At 40.1% G+C, this 26691-nt stretch overlaps 1 protein-coding gene across 1 annotated transcript in view; it reads left to right on the top strand.

The window, feature by feature from the left end:
• myo10l3 (myosin X, like 3) overlaps positions 1–26691 on the top strand; it is a 111269-nt gene that overhangs the window by 49118 nt on the left and 35460 nt on the right. Inside the window, exons 11-21 of the mRNA XM_041807540.1 lie at positions 2859–2977; positions 6480–6626; positions 8353–8453; positions 10168–10234; positions 10745–10837; positions 11651–11719; positions 15184–15266; positions 15353–15461; positions 19024–19104; positions 21222–21346; positions 21532–21646. Coding sequence (XP_041663474.1) covers positions 2859–2977; positions 6480–6626; positions 8353–8453; positions 10168–10234; positions 10745–10837; positions 11651–11719; positions 15184–15266; positions 15353–15461; positions 19024–19104; positions 21222–21346; positions 21532–21646 — 1109 coding nt within the window. The remainder of the gene's footprint in view (positions 1–2858; positions 2978–6479; positions 6627–8352; positions 8454–10167; positions 10235–10744; positions 10838–11650; positions 11720–15183; positions 15267–15352; positions 15462–19023; positions 19105–21221; positions 21347–21531; positions 21647–26691) is intronic.

The raw sequence follows: 26691 nt of genomic DNA, 5'->3' as shown, positions 1-26691 counted from the left end.
CATGTAAAAGGGTTTTTGATTGTTGCATTGTTATATTAATCAGGCATGCGTGTAAAAATTCCCAAAGCACACCGTGACTTGCGCCACACCATTTGAGAACCACTGGCTTAGCCAACCTCCTCCGCTTCCTTCATGCTTTAAAAGAGGACTCTGCTCATTAAAACGAACCTACATAGGGTCTGTTTTATAAAGAATAAACCAGGGTTTTTGTTCCATAGATGAATTTCACATAACAACGGAGAAAAGTTGTTAAAAGTGCTACTCTTTCAGCAAACTGGGATTGCTTGCAGCACAAACCAGGTCCCTTTTGACTGCATAACTTCCTTCATTTATAAAAAAAGAGAAAACAACAGTTTGGTGTGTCGTAAAAACACCTTTAGAGTGCAGTTTTAGTTGAATAAAGTCCTTAACTAAAAAACAAAAAGGAAGCAGTGGAGGTGGGCAGAGTGGAGCATCACATCTTTATTTGTTATCTTTGGTTATTGTTTTGATTCAGAGCAGCCTGAGAGCAGAATTCACATGTTTTATATTTACAGTGGATGGTTGTATCTTTAAATGTTTAAAAGAACTATAAACTTAAAATTAATCAGCTCTTAAGAAGCAATATTTTCAAGAGCTTTTTTCTATTATTAGAAGTTATTATTTTTCTATTATAATTTATTCTATTATTATTATATTATACAGTACCTATAAAAAGTATTCATCCCCTAGGGCGCGGATGGGCTAGTGGTTTAAGGCGCGCTCATGTGCGTGGTCAAAACCAGGGCTGACATATAGAGACAGACAACCAGACATGCTCACACTCACACCTACAGGCAATTTAGAGGCACCAGTTAACCTAACGAGCATGTTTTTGGTGGTGGGAGGAAGCTGGAGAACCCACTCATGCACGGGGAGAACATGCAAACTCTGCACAGAAAGACCCTGATGGGGAAGTGAACCAGCGCTAACCCATGCAGCCCACCCCCTTTGAAGTGACTGACCGAATCTAACATGAGGTCCAGCCATTAGGTGCTTGTAGTCTCACAATTAGTGGGATCAGGATCATCTGAGGTTAGAGAATATGTCTGAGTGACTGTAGTATAAAGACACCTGTGTCTGCAAGCTCCAATCACTAGCTAATTAGTATTCCTGGCTACCATTACACCATGAAGACAAAAGAACACTCCAAGCAACTCAGAGAAAAGGTTATTAAAAGTAAAAGTCAAGAAGATCATCATCATTTCGTGATCAGTGTTTGGTATCCATCTGTGTCTCAGCTTAAATCCTTTTAGGGCAGGGGTGTCAAACTCAATCACAGCAGTGGCCAAATTCTAAATTCAGGACTCACCTGAGGGCCTGACAGGGTCACCTTTTTAACCTAAACTCTCAGCCTCATTTCACCAGTAATAAAATATGAAAAAAGTTTTAGCATTGATGAGAAATGGTTTGATATTTAAAAAGTTAAAAAGATAAGTTTAAAGGCTCACAATCTGAGAAAAGTAAATTTATTAGTTCATAAAAGTCAAAACATGAAATTAAAATTGAAAAATTATATTTTTAACTCAAATATATTATAAAGAAAGTCAAAATCATGAGTTTAAAAGGTCAAAATATGAAATGAAATTTGTAATCATGAAATTAAAAGTCAAAATATGATTCAAATTTTTAAATTGTGAGTCTAAAAGGTCGAACTATGGGATTATGAAGTCAAAGTCTGGAGCTGAAAATATGAAGTAAAATACAAAATAATTGGTTAAAAAGGTCAAAAGATCACTTAAAAATTAGAATTATGAATCTTAAAGCTCAAAATATTATATGAAAAGTCAAAAATATGAGTTGAAATGCTCAAAGTATGAAGTAAAAAGTCAAAATCCTAAATTTGAGTCCTAACTGTGAGATGCTAAATTGAAAATGTGAAATTAAAACAAATTAATTTCTTTTCCCACATTCCTGACTTCTTATCTAAATATTTTTACCCCTAACTTTTTCAGATTTTGTGACTTAACAAGGAAATCTTAAATCATCAAGGATAAGTTCACATTTTTATACTTGAGGAAATCTGTGGCAGTAGCTCGGTCTGGAAGGGCTTGGGCTGGATATCGGAGAGTCGCCAGTTCAAGTCCGGGTCAGACCATATCCGGACTTTGGTCTGGTAGCTGAAGAGGTACCAGGTCACTTCCTGAGCACTGCCGAAGTGCCCTTGAGCAAGGCACTGAAGGTCATCACTCACATCTCTCCATTAGTGCATGATCCTGTTTGCATGTTTATTTGCATGTAATTCAGCCTATGTTTGTGTAGCATGTATAACAATAGTGTAAACTGTGAATTTCCCTTCAGGGATTAATAAAGTATGATTTTGATTTAATCTGCAGACCTCAGACTGATGGGACAGTTAGAACAGAAATATGACATCAATGTGGGCCAGATTTAACTGTTCCACGGGCCGTATTTGGCCCCCGGGCCTTGAGTTTGACACCTGTGTTTTAGGGGAACATTGTGGTCAAAGCATAGCTAGTCACAGTCATAACAGCCTGTTGTTTCTGCTAGATTAAACTTTAGAGAACCTGTATTTTCTAAGGCACTCAGCTGAGCACTAATACTGGTTCACTGTGCAGCGCTGCAACCCATATCTCTGGTTTGATTGACACAGCAGCAGCAGACAGAGCTCTGAACAGGCTGTAACACGAGCTCCAGGCTCCTTTGTTCGCTGCGTCTGACCTCTTTTTCCAAAGAACCACCAAACTATAGTGGCTGCAGAAAAGACTCCTGCACAGCTCAGAGAGTAGAGTTTCCTCAGTTAAAGTTTGTGTGTCACATCTGTTGTTTGACATCAGCATGCATTAGTTACACTTATCCTATACGTTTGTGTGTTTCAGTTGTCAGTAATGTCAGTGAGCTGCTCGGCTTGGATTCCTTCCAGCTGTCGGAGGTGTTGACCCAGCGCTCCATGATCCTCAGAGGGGAGGAGATCTGCTCTCCGCTCACTGTGGAGCAGGTAACAGCTACACGCCGCCCTCTGTGCAGTAACCAGCAACAAACTCACAGATATTTCTCTGGAATCCCTGTTATTTTCAGAGAAGTCTCCTCTGTCTTTTTCGCTGAATTGTGCCCCCTGTTTGTTGCCCCCTGTCCACCCTCCTCTCCCTCCCCTGTCCCAGTGACACAGCCTCTCTCCATCTTTCACCCCCCTCATGCCTCTCCAGATCCCTTGCGTGACTCCCAGCCATTTCCTGCTTTTTGTCTGCCAGATTCCTGGCACAATAAAGCCATCATGATAGTGATCTGAGTCAAAAGCACAATAGGGCCAATGACTAAGGCTGAAGTGAGTCTTCTCCTCCGCAGCCTGTGCAGCCCGGCACCGAGGCGCTGGCATGATAATTCAGCTTCAATTGTATCTGTAATTAGTGTGGATGTTTCTGGAGTCTCCATCAGCATGTGTTGTCCTTTGCACCATGCGTCGAAAGAGCAATCTGACGTGATTCTTTCTGGCTGAGATTGAGCCTTTTCACCCACTCACATGCATAAATATCCGAGAATATGCAGAACAAACCTTTACTTTTATCACACAGACACGGACGTCACAAGAAATCTTTTCATCAGCAGACAAAGGCTCGGCTGCTGCTTGTTCTCTCTGGCTTTTGAAGGAGCTTGTCTCTTAATAGAGTTCATTATTCCAGTCCTGGAGTCACTAAGAATGGCTTCTTCTCACAGCGGCCAGGGGTCACCCACCCCACCGCTGCCAGTACTAAACCCCCCTCCCCTCTTCCCCGAGCCCACCCCGCTCCCCTGGACAAACAGCCATTCTTCTCACCCCTGTGACGGAGATCCTGGAGCCACCAGCTCTCTGTTCACACTCGCTCGCTGCAAAGAGCTGACGGGGCTGTGATTGATTTCTCAAAAGCCCAGGAGCATTGTTGCCCCCAAATACAGTACACAGCGACACACTTGTGTTTTGTTTTCAGTTTGAGCACAATGCTCATGGAGGAAGTGCAGCTGGCTCGAGCTTAGGCTTTTATTCTGGTTCACATGTTCTGTCAGCTGAGAGGCCAGATTTACAGCAGCTGGAAAAAATCACATCTGAGTCAAACAGTGACTGGAAATGGATTGATCTTTTTTTTTTTTAACTGTGCATGGCCTTTATCACAAATTCTACACAGTTATACCCGGCCCACCAGAGCATTTGATATTTTTATTAGAACTGGCCCATCAGTCTGAGGTTTCCTCCAGTACAACAATGTAAACTTAACCTTGATGATTTAGAATATCCTTGTTAAGTCATAAGAATTAGAAATAGTAAAGAGTTAAAATAATTTGATAAAAATTCAGGAACGTAGGAAAGAAAATTCGTGTTTGCAATTCGACCAATCAGCGATGAGGGGCAGTACTTTCGGGCTCGGCACAGTCCTGACGTAAGCAAGCAGCAACAAGAGGCCGGTGCCGTTATGGTGGAAGAGCTTAGGGTGGATGCTGCTAAAGCGCCTGTTTTATCAGAACTCGACAACATTTCTTTGTTAAAAGAAGGACAAAGAACAGCAGTGAGTTGTTTTCTTTTAAAAAACCACATGTCGTGTACTGACATGTCTACAGTCGCCATGGTTTGCGTTATGCAGCTCTGGTGCACCTCAGTAGCGGCTACGTCATGTGTTTTATTGCTCTGATTGGTCTGTAAAGATGTGACAGACAGAACTTTCATCCAGTCACACTCCGAGTTTTTTTTTAAAGGCTCTGCCCTTTCACAAATGCTGTCTGTGGGAGGTTTTCCAGATGGATATGTAAAACAAATTCATCTGGTGTGTCAGGTTAATGAGTCAGGGAATTGGACAGAAACATTTCCAAGTCTCTGAACATCGCCAGATTTCAGTTAAATCCATCATGAAGAAATGAAGGAATATGTCACATGTGTAAATCTGCCTAGATCAGACCGTCCTCACAAACTGAGTGGGCGTGCAAGAAGGAGACTAGTGAGAGAGGCCACCAAGACACCTATGACTTCTCTGAAGGAGTTCCAAGCTTAAGCAGCTGAGATGGGAGAGACTCTGCAGACAATTGTGAACCGGCCGGCATGTTCAGACTGGAAACAAGAAAGGATCAGAACCAGAAAAGTTGGTTCTCATTTGGAACCAAAAAAAAAAAAAGTTTCCTCGGGAACGGTGACATCATCAGTGGGTGTGTCATATTCTCTAGGTGGTGAGGATGAGTGGAAAATGGAGAACTTTTTTGGTTGCGATCTGGGCATCGACAGAATTCCAGGTAAAGCTGGAGAGTAGTACAAGGAAGAGCAAGGTATATGTAGAACTTGTGGAAGAGATGGTGAAGGCTGGGTTCACCCGGCTGGGTTCCCAGACTCCAGAATGGGGCCAGAACCATGACTTTCTTAAAGCACTGCCAATTTTCCAGTGTTAATTTCATCGACTAAAACTCTGACTAAAAATGTTCATCGCCAGCCTTTTTTTCCATGACAAAAACTAGACTAAGACTAACAAAAACAGATCTGTGATGACTAAAACTGACAAAAACGAAGTTTAGTTTATGTCAAGATGACTAAAACTAGACTAAAATGTAATTTAGTTTTCATCTGACATTCAAAATCCATGATATTTCTCCACTTTGGGTGAATCTATCAAAAACAATGCATCTGCCTCTCAGCTGTAGAAAGCAGGAACCCCAGGTTTGGCAGAGTGCAGAGAACACACCACCAAGATTTGGTACCAGATTTAGGCAAGAGAATAAATGCTTAGACTAAAAGTAAAGACTAAAATGTGAGGACTTTTTATGGACTAAAACTAGACTAAAACTAAAAAGGATAGAGATGACTAAAATGTGGCTAAAACTAAAATGCATTTCATTTAAAGACTAAAACTAAGATTAAAATTAAAAATAGCTGCCAGAATTAACACTGTAATTTTCCACAGGACAGTCAGTTGTGAAAATACTCTGTTATCAGTACTGGGAAGGAAAAATGGCGTTGGAGCATCTCTAGTACTGGCTGCAGGATTGACTCCCAGTCCTGGTGCATTTCTCCCCTCTCCTGTTTCCCCATGTTTCCTTTCCCTCCAAAGCTGTCCTATAAAATAAAAGGCAAATTCTAATATAGAGGTAAGAAAATTATCTTTAAACATACTGTGTTTAAAGATTAGCTGAAGCGATAGTTTGACATTTGATGTTCTTCTGCATTTATGAAGTACATCTTATTCTACCTGCAGCTTGTCTCTCTTATGAGGACGATTAACAACACTCTCTGTTGTGCAAACAGACATCGTGTTACCTGCAGCCCGCAGCAGACAGGCGCTGACACAACACACCTTTGTCTCCAAACCACAGTTTGTTTTTAGACGTTCTGCTCAGTGTCACGGCTCTAACTGCCGTCTGATTAACACATGAAATGTATATAGTGACACCAGATGTTATGTACATAGTCTGCATAGTTTCCTTTTCCTTATTATGTATGTCTATCCCGGTCACCATGGTAACCCCGTCTCTTTGTGACATGTTTGCAGGCTGTGGACTCGAGGGACTCGGTTGCCATGGCGCTTTATTCTCAGTGTTTCTCCTGGATCATAATGAGGATCAACCAGAAGATCAAAGGCAAAGACAACTTTAAGTCCATCGGCATCCTGGACATCTTCGGCTTTGAGAACTTTGAAGTGAGAGTTCAGGTTTAATGTTTGGAAACTTCCCCGAAAACATAAATGTGATTTATACCATCATGGAGATATTTTACAGGTCATTTCCAAAAACAGAACTTGGTGATTTGCAAATCCTGACTTTGATGACAGAAACACATCTCAAAAAAGTAGGGACGGGGTAACAAAAAGCTTGAAAAGTAAATAATACTTATGAAAGACAGCTGGAGGGGCATTTTGCTACTAATTAGGTTAATTGTCAACATCTGAATAACATGGCTGGGTATAAAGGGAGCATTTTAGAGAGGTATAGTCTTTCAGGAATATAAATGGGCAGAGATTCATCATTCTTAGAATGGTGGAGCAATTTCAGAAAAGTGTTCCTCAATGTCAAATTGTGAAGGCTTTAAATATCACACAATGCAACGTACAAAATATCAAAAGATTCAAAGGGTGTTGAGAAGTCTCTGCATAATGGACAAGGTCAAAGGTCAGTATTGGATGCTTGTGATCTCAAAAAAATCAGGAATGATTCTGGACTGGAAATCACTGCATTTACTCAGGAACACTGACAGAAATCACCGTCTGCCAACACAGTGTGTGCAAGTTAAAGCTGGATTAACAAAGAAGAGGCTGTACAGGAACACGATCTAAAAATGCTGCCAACTGGGCCAAAGCTCTTTTAAAATGGACGGAGCCAAAATGGAAAACTGTTCTGTGGTCAGATAAATCAAAATTTAAAATTATTTTTCTGGGAACCACAGACGCCGTGTCCTGTGGACTAAAGAGGAGAGGGAGCATCCAGCTCGTTCTCCTGGCTCAGGTCTAAAGCCTGCATCTCTGATGGTATGGGGTTGCATTAGTGCCTATGACACGGGCAGCTCTAACATCTGGAAAGGAACTATCAATGCTGAAAAGTAGAGAGAGCTTTTAGAGCAGCGTCTCTGTCAGGGAGGGCCACAACAGCATGGCTTCACAGGAGGAGAGTCCAGGTCCTGAACTGGTCTGCCTGCAGTCCAGACCTTTCATAGATGGAAAATATTTGGAGAATCAGAAAACAATAAACTGAGCAGCTAGAATCCTACATAAGACAAGAATGGGACAACATTCCTCTCCCTAAACTCCATCAACTGGTCCCCAGACATTTACAGACTACTGTTAAAAGAAGAGGGGATGCTACACAATAGTAAACATGGCCCTGTCCCTACTTTTTTTGAGATGTGCTGCTGCCACCAAATTCAAAATGAGCGAATATTTACACAGTGTCCCAACTTTTTGGAAATTGATTTGTTTATTATGTCAGAGAACTTGGTACTTTCTTGTTCTGATGTCTTTTCATCAGTCTGAAGTTGAGGAACTGTTCTAAAACATTTCTACATGCTTCCCTTTATTCTCAGTTTAATGATGTTGGACATTGTAATATTAAACATGTTGTCAGCTATGTCATTTTCACAAGTGTGATATGAAAACTGAAAGTACACTCAAACATTTCGACTGAAATTTACAAAGCAACTGGGAAAACTTTGTCTAGAAATCAGATATTTGTGAGGAAACTTATCTGTTTGCTTAACAATCCTGCATCCTCCATTTAAAAACACGGGGTACATGTGATTTTAAAACTTTAAATAGGAGGGTTGTGAGACTTTTTATTTAGCTTTTATTGGGGAAAAATAGCTATCAAAGCAGAGTGTTTTTATACTGTATGTTTTAGTATGTGGCTTTATATTCATGCTCTTCTGTCTTACAGGTGAACCGCTTTGAACAGTTCAATATCAACTACGCCAACGAGAAACTCCAGGAGTATTTCAACAAACACATCTTCTCTCTGGAGCAGCTGGAGTACAACAGGTAGGAAAATCTGAAACTTGGTACGGCACATTTACACGAGGTGATCCATACTATGCTCAAGCATGTTTGACCCCTAAAGTTTGTTAGGCTAGAATGAGTGTGCTGTACCACACTCAAGCACAGGACACTGCCTCGGCCTTGGCAGGGATGGAAGAAGGGGGCTTCAGCATAACCTAAAATAGATAAGACTGTCCCTTTTAACAATCATTTAATAGAACGAGAGCAGTCAGTGCAGCCGATTTACCCACTGCTGACCTGATCCCCTCAGTAAGAGCCCTGAAACGTCTTTTTACACACAGAGGTCGACTGGTTAGTGTAAAAACTACACCGAACTACAACAGTTTATTAAAAAAAAACATCCCTATTCCATCGATATCAGCCAAATTGTTATTTTAAACATCAGTATTGGCCCTGATCTAGTATGTCCCTGATTCAAATGTGGCTCAGACTTATAACTTCAGTCCTTCAAATACACTTTAGATTTTAGGGATTAAAAAAAAATGATAGCTTAAAGAATTCAGAAGTCCGTCATCTGACATTGTTCTGTTGGTCAAGCCTATAATTCTAATCTTTAAAAGCCTCCCATGGGCAGGTGTTGAATATTAGCACTTTGCTATAAACACTTAAAGCAGTGCATCTGGGGCCTGTGTATGAATAAATCACAGTTTCAATGTTACTGTGTGTCCATGTCAAATAAATGTTAAATAAATAAATAAAAAATAAAATAATTCAATTAAATATGGCACATATTTAAAGCCGAAAAAGGCTGGTATTTACAACCAATAAAGGTTTGGCAAATTTCAGATTTTATTTTTCTTACTTCTGAGATCAAAGTCAAAATTCAGATTTTTTTTCTTAATTCTGAGATTAATGTCAATTTTTTTCCCTTAGTTCTGACATTAAAGTCAAAATTCAATTTTTTTTTCTTAGATCTGAGGTTAGAGTCCAAATTCAGATTTTTTTTTGTAGAACTTTGAGGTCAAAGTCAAAAGTCAGATTTTTTTAATTTCTGAGATTAAATTTAAAATTCTGATTTTTTTCTTAGTTTTGACATTAAAGTCAAAATTCAATTTTTTTTTCTTAGATCCAAGGTTAGAGTCCAAATTCAGATTTTTTTTCGTAGAACTTTGAGATTTAAGTCAAAAGTAAGATTTTTGTTAATTTCTGAGATTAAAGTCAAAATTCAGATTTTTTTTAAAATTCTGAGGTCAAAGTCAAAATTCAGATTTTTCCTTTGTTTTGAGATTAAAGTTCAAATTCTGATTTTTTTTTCTTAGTTCTGAGATTAAAGTAAAACTTTCTGATTTTTTTTTTTTAATTCTGAGGTTAAAGTCAAAATTCTGATTTTGTTTTTCTTCCTTAAAACTTTGAGATCAAAGTAAAAAATCAGTCTTTGTTTTTCACTGGGGCGTAAGTGAAGACAACAAATTTCTGACTTTGTGGGACAATAAAGGTTAATCTTGAATTTCCTTGAAACTGTCCCACATGCAGATAGAGCTGGGTGGGAGTTTGTCTCCTCAGGGCGACTCAGGCAGACTGCCAGAGGTTTGGATTTGGCTCCAATTCTCCCACAGACAGTTGTTTTCTTGTATAATGAGCCAGCAGCTTGGACATGGCTCATTTCATCACATGCTCAGGCTGGACAATGCAGCCATTGTCTCCTCCTAGCTGTTTATGTTTTTATATTTACACCCTGCTTGTCTGTCTTCGTTAGGGAGGGGATCCAATGGGAGGCCATAGACTGGATGGATAATGCTGAGTGTCTGGATCTCATAGAAAAGGTAACAGACAGTCGGTCAGACCCTGAGAGAGCAGAGTCACCACCAGGACGGACCGCTAACCGCTAGCTGGAGTACGCTGACCCAGAGCTCTCTCTGACCTCCCTATCCTACTCTATCATTATATCGTCTCATTTTACATGTTGTGTGCTCAGTAATGTACACCAGGCAGCGGTTAGACATGCGGTTGAAGTCAAGCATTTAAACAATTGTGTTATTCTACCACAAAATCAAAACCCTGAAGCTGGAAAGTTTAAAAAGGAAGCATAAGACGACACTACAACCATGTTTTCTCAACATATGATAAAGATTTGACTTAAATTCCTGATGCATTAGTTTATCTGTGCCAAAAATCATGCCTTCTCAGTGACCCTCCGCTTAACAGATAAAAAGACAATTGAAGGAATTAGTTTGCTATTTCCTAGTAAACGCTGCCAGATGTTGTACAATGGGATTATAACTAGTTCCATCATGACTACGGCGTGTTTCACCCTCTCTCCTCTCTTCTTTTAGAAACTGGGCATGTTGGCTCTTATCAACGAGGAGAGTCGCTTCCCCAAAGGCACAGACTACACCCTTCTGGAGAAACTGCACAGCCGACACGCAGTGAGTCCACACAAATGCACGAAAACATATAGAAACATAAAGAAATAGAAACATAAAGAAACGCTGTCCCTTGCACACGCCCCCTATAGCGCTCACACGCAAACACAACAATGCTGAAACGTGATCGGCCGTACCTAAAGCCTGATCGGCATTGTGTGCAGGAGAAAAGAGAGCAGAGGGAAGGTGCAACTGAGACCTAAGAAGTGTCTGACCTCTCCCTGAGGTGTCCACGTTCACTGCCAGAGCAAATCTGAGGTTAAAGGTCATAAGCAGAAGACATCTGAGCAAAGATCACGAATATGAAAATTGAGATATATACAGATTTGTAATAATGAGTAAGTATCCTTACCAAAAAGAGGCTATGATTGAATACAGTTTAAAAAAGACAAGACTTTCCAAAACTTTTAATGGATGACACAGGTAAAATGGTCCTTAAACACTTATTTTGCTTTTCAAAAAATAAATGTTCATCTGATTTTGACAAGGTCAGAGCAGACACGGCCCTGCGCCCACCCTGAAATCTTTCCTTGGAAATGTTTGGGAAGCTGATCTGAAGGAAATTTCTCTTTTTTCATCTCTACTCTTTCTTTTTTTATTTGAATTCTTATCTTTTGGTTGAATTATCAGACTGAAACTGATCTTGTATGTGTGACTTATTATATTCTAGCTGTTTCATTATCTGCTGCTCTTGATGATTTACTGACTTTCTGATACTCTCTGACCTCCATCCTAAATATTATTTAAGATGAATTCTCTTTAATTTGATTTTATAGAGACATAAACATTAAACATCTCTACTCTCTTTCTCCTCAGACTAATCAGTACTATGTGAAGCCCAGAGTGAATGACCACCAGTTTGGGATCAAGCACTACGCTGGAGAGGTAATCTACAACACCTGTGCTGTGTTTCCACTTGGAAATACAGTTTGGTCCAGTACAGTTTGGCATGGTTTGGTAGAGTAAATTTTTGCTGTTTTTAAAGTTAGTTTGGCCAAACTCAGAAATCAGAGCCAATTTCTCCTACACAGCTCCTCCCTTGGTCCCATTTGGGCTTTTCATCATCTATGAAACATCTACGTGTTTGTCTGCTAAAGATTCTTTCAACCAATCACTGGACTGGTCCAAGTCCACCCTTTGGGGTCTGATAGGTACGCTTGGTACCCCGACAGAAAGATGAACAAAAGATGGACCGTTGAGAACCCCACTCATGCACGGGGAGAACAACCAAACTCTGCACAGAAGAACCAGGAACCTTCCTCCTGCGCCGCTGTGCAGCCCATGTTTCTAATCATGATTTAAAAGAAATATATGCACATCTAATTTTGGCAACATACCAAGATCTTTGGCACCCCTCCAAGGGGTCCCAGGACCCAGGTTGGGAACCCCTGCCCTATAGTACCAAACTGAATTGAACCAGGCCGCTTGGTGGAAACACATCTTGACTCATACACGAGTTACAGAACAAAACCTCGGCAAATTTGGGGAGATAGCCGCAGGGATTAGCGACTGTGTTTTCCCTGATTCAGGAGAAGCTGCTTCTCTGTTGCCTTCATGATGTCAGAGATGACTCCTACAAAGGGTTCAAAGGGCAGAAAAGATCATGGAATAAGTGTAGATAGAGAGTAGGGCTGAAGGGGAGAGATGTGTGCGTTTGGAGGGAGGGGGGGTAGATTGGCCCTGATAAAGAATGACCTTATGAAGCCTGCCTCAGACAAGGTCTCCTCAGTGTGAGCAGCTCAGTCACAAGCCTGGCATGGATGTCGATGGTAATGACTCGGTCCTTACACAGAGGACAGGCAGGCCAAGCAGTTGTCCCTCTCTCTCTCTCTCTCTCTGGAGAATCAAGCCGCCTCTCTGAAAGCTCCTTCTGTTAACTGAAACTGTTTTGCGAGTTCAGTGGGGGGAAATAAATGTGTCCTCTCATTAATTCAATTATCTGTGTGGTTCCAGGGGAAATGCAATCAATTTATATTAAATCTACAAAAAAAATCCCACTACACCTAGAGGTCTCAGGGGTCAAACTTTAACATTTTACATGCCTCAAAGCAATACGCTTCCAAACAAACCATGGAGGATGGATTTATGTTATCCCTGTGGGTTCTGTGGTTATTCTAAGTGATTCAGACTATTTTAATGTCTCTTTGTAGAGCCATATCTCTGCAGCATCATGACTCCATCCTGTTCAGCTGAACCTGGAATCACAAAAACAGACTGCCTTTTGTATGAATGTTGTTTTTCAATCTGAGAGAGAAAGCGGGTGTAATTACTGAGTCTGATTTATACATACATGTGTTGTCAAGTTTGAAATCTCTCGTCTCCCCGTGAGCCTCCAGGCTCGGCGAGTGGGGGATGGGGCGGTTATTGAGTTATAGTATAGACACAGCTGTGAATACAAGCTCACTTACACACCCGTATTAGATTATAGCATGCATTTTCATATGACTTGTCCCCGTCTTCTTTATTTGATTCTTTTCAGTGCGCTTTAATTCTCATAACATGGCACACACTCGCTCGCACACGTGCACATTCTCTGAAAACTCTGCGTGAATTTAGGAGAGCAGAGGAATGTCGTGTTGCTAAGGCGACGGCTGAATACAACTCGACAGGTGATTGCATTAACACACGAGCCTGCCGCTGCATTTAAACAGACCCCCATCATCTCTGCTTATACCAACACACAAACAGAGCTACAGAGCAACTCATGCACCACGCTCCTACACATAAATGTAAATATTTAGATCTGAAAACACGGCTGGATATTAGGAATCCAGAAAATTGATTAGGTCTGCCAAGTCTCCTGAACTTTTGCTGCCATTCGTCCACATATGAGATATAAAGAGACAAAAAATGTCTTTCAAGGAACCACTGCAATGAAAAGGGGCATGCAAAAATCTAAACTAAACAACATACGCATAAGTATGTGGTGCCCTGCTTATGACCAGAGGTGGACAGAGTTCACATCTTCATTATCTGAGTTATATCTGAGGAGCACACGAGTAAAGTCTAGAACAAGGGTGTCAAACTCAGTCACAGCAGGGGCTGGATTCTGAATTTATGTCTAACTTGAGGGCCTAACAGGGTTGACTTTAACCTCTGAGTGTCAACCTAAATGATTTAGAGATTAAAAGGTCAACATGACAAGTTAAAAACTCAAAATCTAAGATAAAAAGTGAAATTTTGACATTTAAAGTCAAAGTAATGTTTTTAAAAGGCAAAATATGTGATAGAATACTGAAACAATGATTTTTAACTGTAAAAAAATCAAAATCATGACTTTAAAAAGGCAAAATATGAAATTTAATTATCATGAGTTTTATAGGTCAAAATATGAAACAAAATTAAAAGATGATGACTTTTAAAGTCAAAATGTGAGATAAAAGTCAAAATCATGAGGTAAAGGTCAAAATATGAAATAAATTAAAAAACAATGAGTTTTAAAGGTCAAAATATGAAAGAATATTAAAAATAATGAGTTTTATAGGTCAAAATATAAAATAGGATTTAAAAATCAGGAGTTTTAAAGGTCAAAATATGAAATAATATTAAAAATAATTACTTTTACAGGTTAAAATGTGAGATAAAAGTCAAAGTTAGGAGTTGAAATGGTCAGCAAATTGAGATCAAATTCAAAGTCATGAAATTTTAACAATCAAAATATGAGATGAACATCAAAATCGTCAGTTAAAATGTCAAAAAATTTTAAAAAAAATCAAATTCATGAGTTTTAAAAGTCAAAATATGAGATAGAATTTTTAAAAAATCATGAGTTTTAAAGGTAAGAAATGAGATAAAAGTCAAAGTTAGGAGTTGAAAAAGGTCAAAACATGAGATAAAAGTCAAAATCATGACTTTAAAAGGTCAAAATAGGATTTAAAAATTAAAATCATGAATCTAAAAGGTAAAAATATGAGATAAAAAGTCAAAGTTATAAGATGTTAGGGTTAAAATATGAAGTAAACGGTCAAAACCATAACTTTTAGTCATAACTGAGATGCAAAATTGAAAAAAAAGAGAGAACACAAATTTCTCCTACGTTCCTGACTTTCTATCAATTATTTTTTCTGTTTCCTTTTTCTAATTTTCATGACTCGGCTAGGATATTTTAAATCATCAAGGTTAAGTTTACGTCTTTATACTGGAGGAAATCTACAGACCTTACACTGGTGGGCCAGTTCTAATAAAAATATCATATGATCTGGTGGGCCGGGTATAACAGCACCATGGGCCGGATTTGGCCCCTGGGCCTTGAGTTTGACACCCCTGATCTAGATTTTCTAAGCTTTTCTTTATTTTCTTGTTGGATTTGACTCTCCTTACTCGTATTTCTCTATCCGTCTGTGTTTCAGGTGCTTTATGACGTGCGTGGGATCTTAGAGAAGAACAGAGACACGTTCAGAGACGACATCTTGTTTATCCTCAAAGACAGCAGGTAAAAACCTCTTTGCACACCTGTATGCCTCTGTTAACATGCTTGTTTCCCACTAACATCTTCTCTTTCTCTGCCCGTGTCTGCAGGCTGGACTTCATCTACGACCTCTTTGAGCGTGTCGGCAGCAGAAGTGGAGATGAGACCCTAAAGATGGGAACGGCCCGACGCAAGCCCACCGTCAGCTCTCAGTTCAGGGTGAGCCTCCAGCCTCTGACGGGCAAATATCTCTCCCTCAGCGCTTGCGATTGTATGATTGTGCCACCACAGACAATGAGCCGATAGTCTCCCATGTTCTGCTGCATGTAATTATCACTTAACCCTTGACATTTGGCTCGCTGTGTCTGCATGATGAGTGTGAGCGCGCAGAAAAAAGGAGACAGAGAATGCTGTCAGTGTGTCTGATCTGCAGGGGAACGATGGCTGATGGGATGTATGAAATATGTGGCTGTGGTGGGTGAGAGGGTGAACTGGAGGGCTCAGCTTAGCATGTCCAAACTGCACTGTGGGGGGGGGGAGAGGGAGCAGGGGAGGATTTGGCAGGCTGCCTTGCCTACAGTTCCTAAAGCTGGGGGATTAAGGTTGATGGCTGGGCAGAGAGGGGCCAACCAGGGGCCAATCACGCTCTGCTCTGCCAGGCCTCGGCCCCTCTGGAGTCAGGCTGTCTGAGGAAAGAGAGGCTGACACAAACCGTGAGGTTCAAGGGTCTTCAGAGTGTGGGTGGGAGTGATAAAATCATAGTTATAACTTTATTTATATGGCACCTTTAAAGAGCCCAGGTTTACAAGCAACATGGGACAGAACAGAGAAATAAAAAAACGTGATAAACAGGTAAAAGAACAACAAAAAAAACCCAGCAAGAGACGTATACAACCAGATACTCCTCTGTAGGGCTGGGTATGGTTTGGGTTTTCTGGTACCAGTGCTGAATCCATACTTTTAGACCCTGTCTGTGTCTAAATAGTGCCTGAATTAATGATAACAAGAAAGGAGTGCGTTAGAAGTCAGTGGGAGAACAAAGGAAATGAGTACAACTTTTTTTTTTTATAAAAGAAGCTCAAATAAAAGTGATGAATGAGTCAGATAAATTTCATAACAATGTTTGTTCCTTTCATTTGGTCTGTCAGGGGGCAGGGTACCGAAATGAAGCATCAAAATCTGTGTTTTAATTCCGTCTGGTAGGTATCTTGTTGGTACTGGATTCCAGTCGTCATCCCTACTCAACTGACATAATATCCTGACCATAGGAGACCACTTTAGCTTATTTGAAAATTCAGGCACATAAATACAGAGGCTGGAGCCCTTGGCCCAATGGCGCTGTTGGTGCATGTCTTCTCTGCCCTTTCTGCCACATGTTTCTCATCTCTATTTGTCAAAATAAAGGCAAAATCCCCCAAAATAATCTTGAAATAAATAGATAAATTTAAAAAAGTAACCCAGCCACATCCAAAATCAAAAGAACCAATGTAAGAGCCACATTAATCTTTTAAGAACCCAGAGGCAACACAAAACTTGGGGATTGTTTGTAAGGGTTATGAAACAGACTTGAATAAATACTAATGCCTCTTTGTGAACTACTAGAGCAAATGAGATCATCAGCAACAGGATGTTTATCTCTTAATCGCCATGAAGTAACAAAGGCTATCATAGCTTCTTACTTTTTCCCCACTGTAAGCTAGCCATTGTGCCGTTCTAATGATGCTATCCATGCCTCCGAATTCCTTACTGAAGCTTTTCTAGCAAGCCTAGAACTTGGGTGACCTTCCAGCGTCTTTAAAGATTAAATCCTCACTAGTAAATCTGTTATTGAATGCCATTTTATTTAATGTGAATTAATCCATCATGATGATTAATCTAATAAAAAATTTTAACACAATTATCCCGTCTACAGCGTAGATTGGCAACGCATTTCAGGCAGTTTGTCCAAGTAGGGTTACCGTCGAGCATGCGTAAATGGGCCGTTGATCCGGTAGTGACCAACCGACTCGATATGGAAGACGCTAAACAGCACGTTGGCCCTCTTGATGGGAAATTTGAGTACAAAAAAAAAGCAAAGATAGAACAGTCAACCGACATGAAGTATTATGCACACTCTGCAGGAAGGAGTTTTCTTTTCATCGAAGCACTTTTAGCTTAAAATACCACATTAACGCAAAGTGTTTGGGATTCTGCTAGCACGCATCGCCAAGCTTGCAAAATGAAACGTGATTAAAAAAGATTAAAAGTGAATTTTATTTTATCATGATTAATTGAAATTAATCCACAGCAACCCTGTGATTAATCTGATAAAAAATTTTAATCGTTTGACAGCGCTACTTTTTATACATTTTTAATCCATTTTCAATTGTTTCTGCCACTAGCGGCTAATGCTAAACGCCATTTTGTTTCCCAGAATGCTTTGTGATGGGCTGGCAGGCTGTCCTGTCATCAAACTGCATAACTCTTACTGCATACATCCTGGTGGAGATGGTCTGGATATCTTAAATTGGAGAAAAAGTGAGACAGAGAGCCGGTGATGTGACCCTCTGTGTCACTGCATACAGGAACTGCTCTGAGTGGCATAAATAGAGTTTATACAAAGAAGCACAAGGACTTTTTCATAAATATTTTGAAGATTTTTTGGTCTTATTCTTGGTCATTATTGTTTACTCTGTCGTACATTATTATTATTATTTTTGTTTTTTATTTTTTAAAGATTTGTTTTGGGGCTTTTCGTTCCTTTATTCGACAGAGAATAACAGTGGATAGAGTCTGAAAGGGGTTGAGAGTGAGGAGAGACACGCGGCAAAGGGCCTTTGGAACCCGGGCCGCCTGTGTACATGGGTCAGACCTTAGACCCCGAGGCTGTCTGCACGCTCATACATGAAAATCTTGTATCAAGTTTTGATATCCTTTCATATTTTTCTTTTGCCTCTATAGTCCCATATATATATTTTTTAATTCAAGTGAATTGTCCTTAAAAAAGAATGTTTAGAGCTAGACTGTGCACCACAGGGTTCCGGTTTTTCAAGATTTTTAAGACCAAAAGTCCAGAAGAGACAAAATGGTTGAAAAATAGCTAAAAATGCTTAAAAATGCTGCCATGGGGTACAAGCCAGATGAACAGGAAGTGACTTGTTTTCTCGACAGCCACAGCACTGAAAATTTATGTTGTTGAAAAACACTATGTACTTATGTGCAAGACAAAATCAGCAAGAGGTGTAAAGCACTGCTTTGTCCACAGAGGGCACCAAAATCATCATTAATTTACAGTCCATCAAAGGAGCTTTAAGTTTTTTTGATTTTATTTTTTAGGTAAGGTGTTTTATTGTGATTGAAACTCCTTCTGGACCTTTAATAGAATCATACAATAACTGAGATTATTTGCTTGACTTAATCCGTGCAAATACTCTTATTTACTGGAGTATTTTTAGGATCCGTTTTACTTTCACCCCTCTTCAGAGAGAAATAGGTTATTGTCTTAAGAGAATGTTTTTTTGACAACTGAGACTCAAGTCCCCTAAACATACAAAAATCACACATAAATCTTAGTATCACACACATACAATTTGAATAATTAAAAGGACAGATTCATCGTCTTCCTTTGTTGGAATAAGAATAAATTTATCAAGATCAGCTTCGGGTGGTTTTGCAGTATGTTAAATAAAGAACTGAATCTGATGACTTGCAAAATATTGAAACCCTATGTTTGATTGAAAATAGTGCAGGTCAAATGTTTAAAATGAGAAATTGTAATCCTCATGTTTCTGCTGTGTTTCAGGACTCTCTCCACTCCCTGATGGCCACACTAAGTGCCTCCAACCCTTTTTTTGTACGCTGCATCAAACCAAACATGGACAAGGTAGGTCATGCAAATTTCATTGCACCAAAGAAAAAAAAAAGACAGAAACCTTCCCTTCCAGGCTTTGTCAAGGTCAGCGTCTTCAAAGTTAAACCTCCTTTGTGCTATTTATAGCTTCCATTGCTCAGAGCTAATATTTAGTCTCATTACTGCAAAGTCATGAAAAAGATCCACATGGAAAGAAACAGCTTTTCCTGTTTTTACTGCAAATTTTCATCACTTTTAGGCTGTGGGTGCGTTCGATCGTTGGTGCAAAGACTCTCATTGTGCTTCCTCAAATATAAAAGCTGTGTAGCAGCACATTCCTACCACTTTATCCCCTCCACCAGAGCTCAGAGGTCACTGCTGGACACTCCAGCTGCAGGGGCTTGGCTGAAATGTCTAGTAACTTGTGACAAAATAGCTGCAGACCCTTTTAATTTTTGCCCCTTCATCCACTTTTTAACATCTTAGCACATGGCGTACTGGTTATGTTATGTCATTAATTCTCCCTGTGACAGTGAAATGGTTTCTCTTTAATCAACTGTTACTGCCTTTCATTAATGTTCATAGTGTAGCTGTTGTGTATTTCCCTGCCTCTCCTTGTGTATCATCCCACACCTTCTCCTTTACTTATTTGCATGCAAACTTCACTTTCCCCCCTTTCACCTTCTTTCTCTCTTCCCGCGTCCTTTTCTTTTCCCTCTTACCCTTCCCGGGCTCTCATTGGCTGTTTATCACATTTGCTCACCTGGCCTCAGTTGCACTCAAGATGGAACAAGCCGTGCCTGTGCTAATCCTGCAGAATGACAGGATTGCGTGCACAATCCCCTGACATGATTGCATGCATGCAAGCACACATATACACTCTTACATGGAATGCATTTGTGCTATTTGCTTGCACTTGGAAAAAAAAGTCACCATGGGAAGGGTGAGCTTGTTTTCACTCAAACACGTCAACATGCTGCACCTCTTCAGCTGCTAAAATCATACGCTAAAGAGCAGAGTTCAGATTTATGTGTGTGCTCGATTACGAACATGAACACATGCAGGCGTGCGTCTGTTTCCATCCATGCTAGCTTTAGCCTGTAATTAGACGAACGCGTTTGGGTATGTTGGGGGTCTTGTGTGGGGCTTAAGCAGCACTGTGTGACCTCTGGGTGACAATGGCGTTCGTGTGGTCTCTCTGAGCGATCGGGCCGCCTGTGCAGAGGTGTTAGACGGCAGACGTCACTGATGCTCTCTGATGAGCGGGCTGGAGGATCACCGTTGAGCTGTGAACAATACGGCTGATTATTCCAAAAGAAAAAGCCTCCGCTTTCTCCTCTGGTAGCATGAGTTTTCTGTGCAGTAACCTGATTGTTTGTGTAAAATGATAGCACCCATCATAGCATAAAAGCTCAGGTTTACCTTGACTCAGCGTTTAAATCTGTCAGTGGAGGATTAGATTTGCCTGCAGTTGGGTTATGATACCAGAATTTTAAACTCTCACACAGTTCTACTAAAAATAAACAAATGATTTAATACCTTTGTCGATGTCTCAGCAAAAACCACAAGCCCTACTCACCAAATAAAATGTCTAAAATTTAAATCAGGATCAATAAAGTATTTACCTGTCTGTTTTTTTTCTAGGCCTGTAAACAAAAACCTTGTCACCTGAAATCATAGCCACACTCTGACCAATAATTTTGGTTGTCCACAATCCCCCCCAAGAATCACAAAAATCCATTCCTACCCCCTCTTTCTCCACCTTTCAGAAAATGTGTGCTGAAACAAGCCGTTCTCAGATTTTCCCCTCATGATGTCATGTGGGGAGTTAGCCGCGCCCCCAGGTTCAGTTGACCCTCCTCACTTCGAAGAAAGACCAACCCTCGTCTCCTGATCCTCCTATCAGCTGCTGAGAGGAGTATCAAGGGGTTTTTAGACATGCAGAAATCCAATATTAGAGTGTTTTTTTCAGCAACAATCGTCACAGGCATGTTTTAGGGACCTCTGAGACCAACATAAACTTGTCTTAAAAAGGTAAAGTAGGTGACCTTTAAATACAGACAGAGCCCTGGGTGTCATTGTCCCTTGAAAATAAGACACATAGTTTTCTTCTCTGTAGTCTTCATTAAGGTTTTTTGCTTTCCCCACAGAAAGCCAACCAGTTTGATCCTGACGTCGTCCTGAACCAGCTGAGATACTCTGGGATGCTGGAAACTGTGAAGATCCGCAGGGCTGGATTCCCTGTCCGCAGAACTTTTAAGGACTTCTTTAGCAGGTCCGGAAAACACTCAAAAATACCGTACACAGCAAAGCTGGTGACTAACTCGTGGTTTATTTATGTTTGGGATCCTCAGACCAGACAAAAATGTTCCTCTCTTGCTGAAATTTCCAAAATAGGACTTTTGCCTTCTGCTGGTTTTGTTTATCGTGTGTATTTAATGTTTGTGTTTGTTTTTAAAGGTACAAGATGATTGCGAAGAACAGGATCCGCACAGATGACGAGAAAGAGAGCTGCTCCGAGCTTCTCACTATTCATGACAAAGCCAAGAGAGAGTGGCAACTGGGGAAGACAAAGGTGGGGCACACATACACTCGCACTTAAACGTGCCCAAACTTGTTTATGTCACAAAGGACGACATTACTTTGACTTACATTCAAGGCCTTTTCCCTCACAGTGACTTTAACCACCAGGCCAAACTGGGCTTAAATCTGAACACGCTTTACCCTTACAGAATCAAAACACAAAATCTAAAAACATCACAGTTTCTGTCTGTGTGAGAACCAGCGTTAGTCTCCAAATAGAACCTGAACGCTGTATGATGGGGATTCAGCCTTTGGTTTGCGAACTATTGCTCTGCAGTTTGTCAACATCAAAAGTGACTGTGTTTTAAACTATATGATGCTAGCTGATGTAGCTAATTTATCTGTGTTAACTAACACAGGCTTCGTAGATTTGTTAATATAGATGTCAATGCTCCTGAGCTTTAGTTTTAGCTACATTCACTATTAGGCTCCACTGTCAACATCATATGCTGCTAACAAAGCTACATAAGCTATTTGATGCTAGTTGATGTAGCTAATGTAGCTCATTTAGCTTTGTAAAGTAACATGAGCCTTGTAGCTCTGTTAATATAGATACTCTGGGGCTCCTTAGCTTTAGTTTATCTACGTTTTATATTTAGCTCCATTATCCACATCATATGCTGCTAACAAAGATATTTAATCACTATGATGCTAGCTGATGTAGCTAATGTGGCAAGTTTAGCTTTGTAAATGAACATTAGCTTCATAGCTCTGTTTATATAGATATTCAGGAGCTCCTTAGCTCCAGTTTTAGCTATGTTTGCTATTTAGCTCCATTAACCACATCATATGCTGCTAACAAAGCTACATAAGCTATTTGATGCTAGCTGATGTAGCTAATGTAGTTAATTTGGCTTTTTAAAGTAACATTAGCTTCGTAGCTTTGTTAATATAGATTCTCAGGAGCTCCTTAGTTTTAGTTTTAGCTACATTTGCTATTTAGCGGTTTTAATTTTTATTATCCTATCCCTTACCTTAACCCCTACCCTACCGTACCCTACCCTAACCTAAAGGGAAGTTTAGTCCAATTTTATTTTTAAACTTTTTGCATGTGTTTTTGTTCTGATTGATGCTGTGACTCACAGTAACTTTCTGCAGTGGGGGTTTCTGAGAGCTTTGGTCTGCAGCTGAATTGTCTTGCAAAACTCCACTTTGTTGAGTTATATGTGATATCATTGAGCCTAAGTCTCTTGTTTTATACAGTCAATGCTTCTGCGTTGGTTTTACTTTTGTAACCAGGGAGCTCTTAATGTCCAGTCTTTGCCCCCCCACCCCCGTTATTTTCCCTCTGCTTGAACAGTCAAATGTATCATCCTTTGCTTTGGTTTTAAATCATCTGTCTGACACCGACCCTTTAGTTGCAGGTTCAGGCATTTAAAAATCACAATACAGAGATAAGGTCTTGTCTCTGACTGTCTTTGTAGGTCATACAGAGGCATCATTACTCATTTCAGTCCGTTTCATAACCAGTTCTCCTCTCATAGAGTTGAGGCATGTTCTTTAAAAAAAACACAGCTTTTGGCCCATTCCTGAGTCACGACAGCCTTTTTGGTTCAATCTGCCGCCTTCCTCGTCTGACTCCTTCCCAGCATGTCAAACTGATGTTGTTCCCAAGCCGTTTATGTGTGCCACAGCTCGGACAGCCCCCGCTGTGACTCACATCCCAGAGATTTTCATGCCGGTTGTGGTCAGTCTACTTCTTTTCTGCTGACCGCAGTTTCATGGCTATTCCTCCAAACCCTGACACTGGGAACAACTGTTACTGTAACTGTAGCCTAGCTGGAGGGCTTACAGTAATCCAGCCTTATTGTAGCTGGAAGAGCATCGGCCTCTAGAGAGCTGCTGATTGAACAAACCCATGTCCAGGCAAGTGATTTTCTCAGTCTATGGAATATATCATTCTTATCTTGAACATTTGTCCTTTTGTGGCTTGTTCAGTCCTTCTCTTTGTCTCTCTTTGTTTCTGCATTTCAAACAATCATCAACTACCCCCCAAAGCCCCTCCTGTCTCTCACTGAATGATTAACCTTTAGTGACTTGGTTGATCTTGACTGTAAAACCTTCATTTTATGTTGCAATCAGCAAAACCGTCCTCCACAGAGGGCAATGATAGCCTGCACAGTAAAATAGCTTTACTGTCTAGTTTGAAACCAGCTACTGTTTTAAACTATATGATGCTGGCTGATGTAGCTAATGTAGCTAATTTAGCTTTGTAAAGTAAAATTAGCTTCGTAGCTCTGTTAATATATATCCATGAGCTCCTGAGCTTCAGTTTTAGCTACATTCGCTATTAAGCTCCACTTTCCACATCATATGCTGCCAACAAAGTTACATAAGATAAATGATGCTTGCTGATGTAGCTAATGTAGCTAGTTTAGCTTTGTAAAGTAACATGAGCCTTGTAGCTCTGTTAATATAGATACTCAGGAGCTCCTTAGCTTCAGTTTTAGCTACGTTTGCTATTTAGCTCCATTATCCACATAATATGCTGCTAACAAAGCTACATAAGCTAAATGATGCTAGCTGATGTAGCTAATGTAGCTAGTTTAGCTTCGTAAACCAGCTAAGGCTCACTCTTACTTCCTCTCTCTTTGGCTGTTTTGTTATTTCTCATTTGGCTGGCTGTGCTGCACACATGGCATGCTGGGATATATACATGGGGCTAAAAATATTGAATGTGAACCACATGCCTCTTAATGAATATACAACCACAGAAAAACCACATTTAGGAACATGCCAATGTATATTAAAGTTTTCACACAGTCACTTCAGAGACAGGCCTTGTTTTTTCCATCACATCCGAGGTCAGATCTTTGACTTGTGGCTGATTCTGCTGATTCTGCTCCACTTTATATACACAGAAAAATTTGATCCAAGACCCCAAAAATGCACAGCGAGGCTGAGCCTGTTTCAATCCATCCACATGCTTGTGTTTTTGTAGGCATTGAATATTTTTGGGCTCAGGGAAACGTAGTGTGGGTTGTGGGAAGGGGGCTGAGGGAGGTGGATGGGGGGGGGGGTTACGTTTCCTTTGGAGAAACAATCTGTGTGTAATTATACGTCCTGATTGTGCAGAGGAAGTGTGTGCCCAGAATTGGGGGCTTGGGTGACGTCGCACGGATTGTGTGTATATGTGCGTTTGTGTTTCGCAGACGAGGGAAGGATGTGGACGAGAGGGAAGCTTCCTCCTCTCACAGACTTTACAGAGGCAGGCCGGGGTGCAGCTGTGGGACGCTTTGATTAGTGGAACATCTGTGAAACACACGTATGAGCAGAAAAACACACGAGGGCAGTCAGAGGTCTAACCTTTCTTATAGAGCAGGGGTGTCAAACTCAAGGCCTGGGGGCCAAATACGGCCTGTGGTATGGTTATACCTGGCCCACCAGATCATAGGATATTTTTATTAGAACTGGCCCACCAGTATGAGGTCTGCAGATTTCCAACAGTATAAAAATGTAGGTTAAATATTATGACTTTGAATTTGATCTCAGTTTTGCTGACCATTTCAACTCCTAACTTTCACTTTTATCTCATATTTTGACCTTTAAAACTCATGTTTTTTTATTTTATTTCATATTTTGACCTTTAAAACTCATGTTTTTTTATTTTATTTCATATTTTGACCTTTAAAACTCATGATTATTTAATTTTATTTTTTATATTTTGACTTTTAAAAGTCATGATTTTGACTTTAATATCATTTTAAAAATCATGGTTTCAGTATTCTGTTTCATATTTTGCCTTTTAAAAACATTATTTTGACTTTTAAAAGTAATGGTTTTACCTTTAAAACTGATAAGTTTCTCTTTTTATCTCAGATTTTGAGTTTTTAACTCATGATGTTGACCTTGTAATCTCAAAATCATTTAGGTTGACACTCAATGGTTAAATGTTGACCCTGTTAGACCCTCAGGTTAGACCCAAATTCAGAATCCAGCCCCTGCTGTCATTGAGTTTGACATCCCTGTTATAGAGGCTGGTGTGGCAACAGATATCACGTTTAAGGTTGTTAAAATCTTCAAACATTGATACTTTGCAACATCATGTGTTTTAACCCATAAGAGCCCACTCCCATTTCTCCTCATAGCCAAATTATGGCGAGCATTACAGACTCAGGAGACCATGTACAGCACATTTCTGACTAATACACTTATCTCTACTGATAGGAAATGTTACTTATATGTTTGGCTTTTATGGTTAATCTATTATCATATATTCAAACCTCCTTCACACTCCCTTTTCAGTTTCATTTTGCAGCTGATGCTGCAATCATTGAATTCATTTTATTCTCATGAGTCTACACTCAGTACCACATAATCATAAAATGCAAATTTATGCAAAATAAAAACTGAAATATCACATTAAAATAAGTGTTCAGACCCTTTCCAACAACATTGGAAATGTAGTTCTTGTTCCTCCCATCTATTTTGATCATTGCTGACATCTTGACTGGAGTCCACCTGTGCTAAATTAAACTCATTGGACGTGATTCTAAAGGCACACACCTCTGTATAGAAGGCCTCACAGATGATATCAGAGCAAAAACCAAGCTGCAGAGCTCAGGATTGGTGAAAGGCACTGATCTGTTCAAGGCAACAGAAAAAAAAATTCCGCTGCACTGAAGGTTCCCAAGAGTGCAGTGGCCTCCAGAATTCTCCAGTGGAAGAAATTTTGCCCAACCAGGACTCTTCCAAAAGCTGCTTTCCTGGCCAAATTGAGCAGTAAGGGGAGAAGAGCTTTAGGCCTTTTCCACATGGAGACGACAACGACATATATAGTTCCGTTTCGTTTAGAAAATTTTTTCTGTAAACATGGGATTGTTTCAGGAAATGTCTGTGTACGCACGGAACCACTGAAAATGCTGTAGTATATATGCCAAGCCTGTAAGTGGCGCTCTAATGCTGCCCCAGAAATGTTCCAAAAGAGAGAAGATTACAGAAAACAGCCCAAAACTTTCTCCTGGTTGTTGGGGTGGATTTAAGAACATCTGGTGTCTGCTGTTCTCTGTGGTGGTAGAAGAGCATCAGATTTTGCTG

Source organism: Cheilinus undulatus, linkage group 15 (genome assembly GCF_018320785.1).
Source record: "Cheilinus undulatus linkage group 15, ASM1832078v1, whole genome shotgun sequence".
In the NCBI taxonomy this organism is placed as follows: Eukaryota; Metazoa; Chordata; class Actinopteri; order Labriformes; family Labridae; genus Cheilinus; species Cheilinus undulatus.
This window is presented reverse-complemented; position numbering and strand designations above follow the sequence as displayed.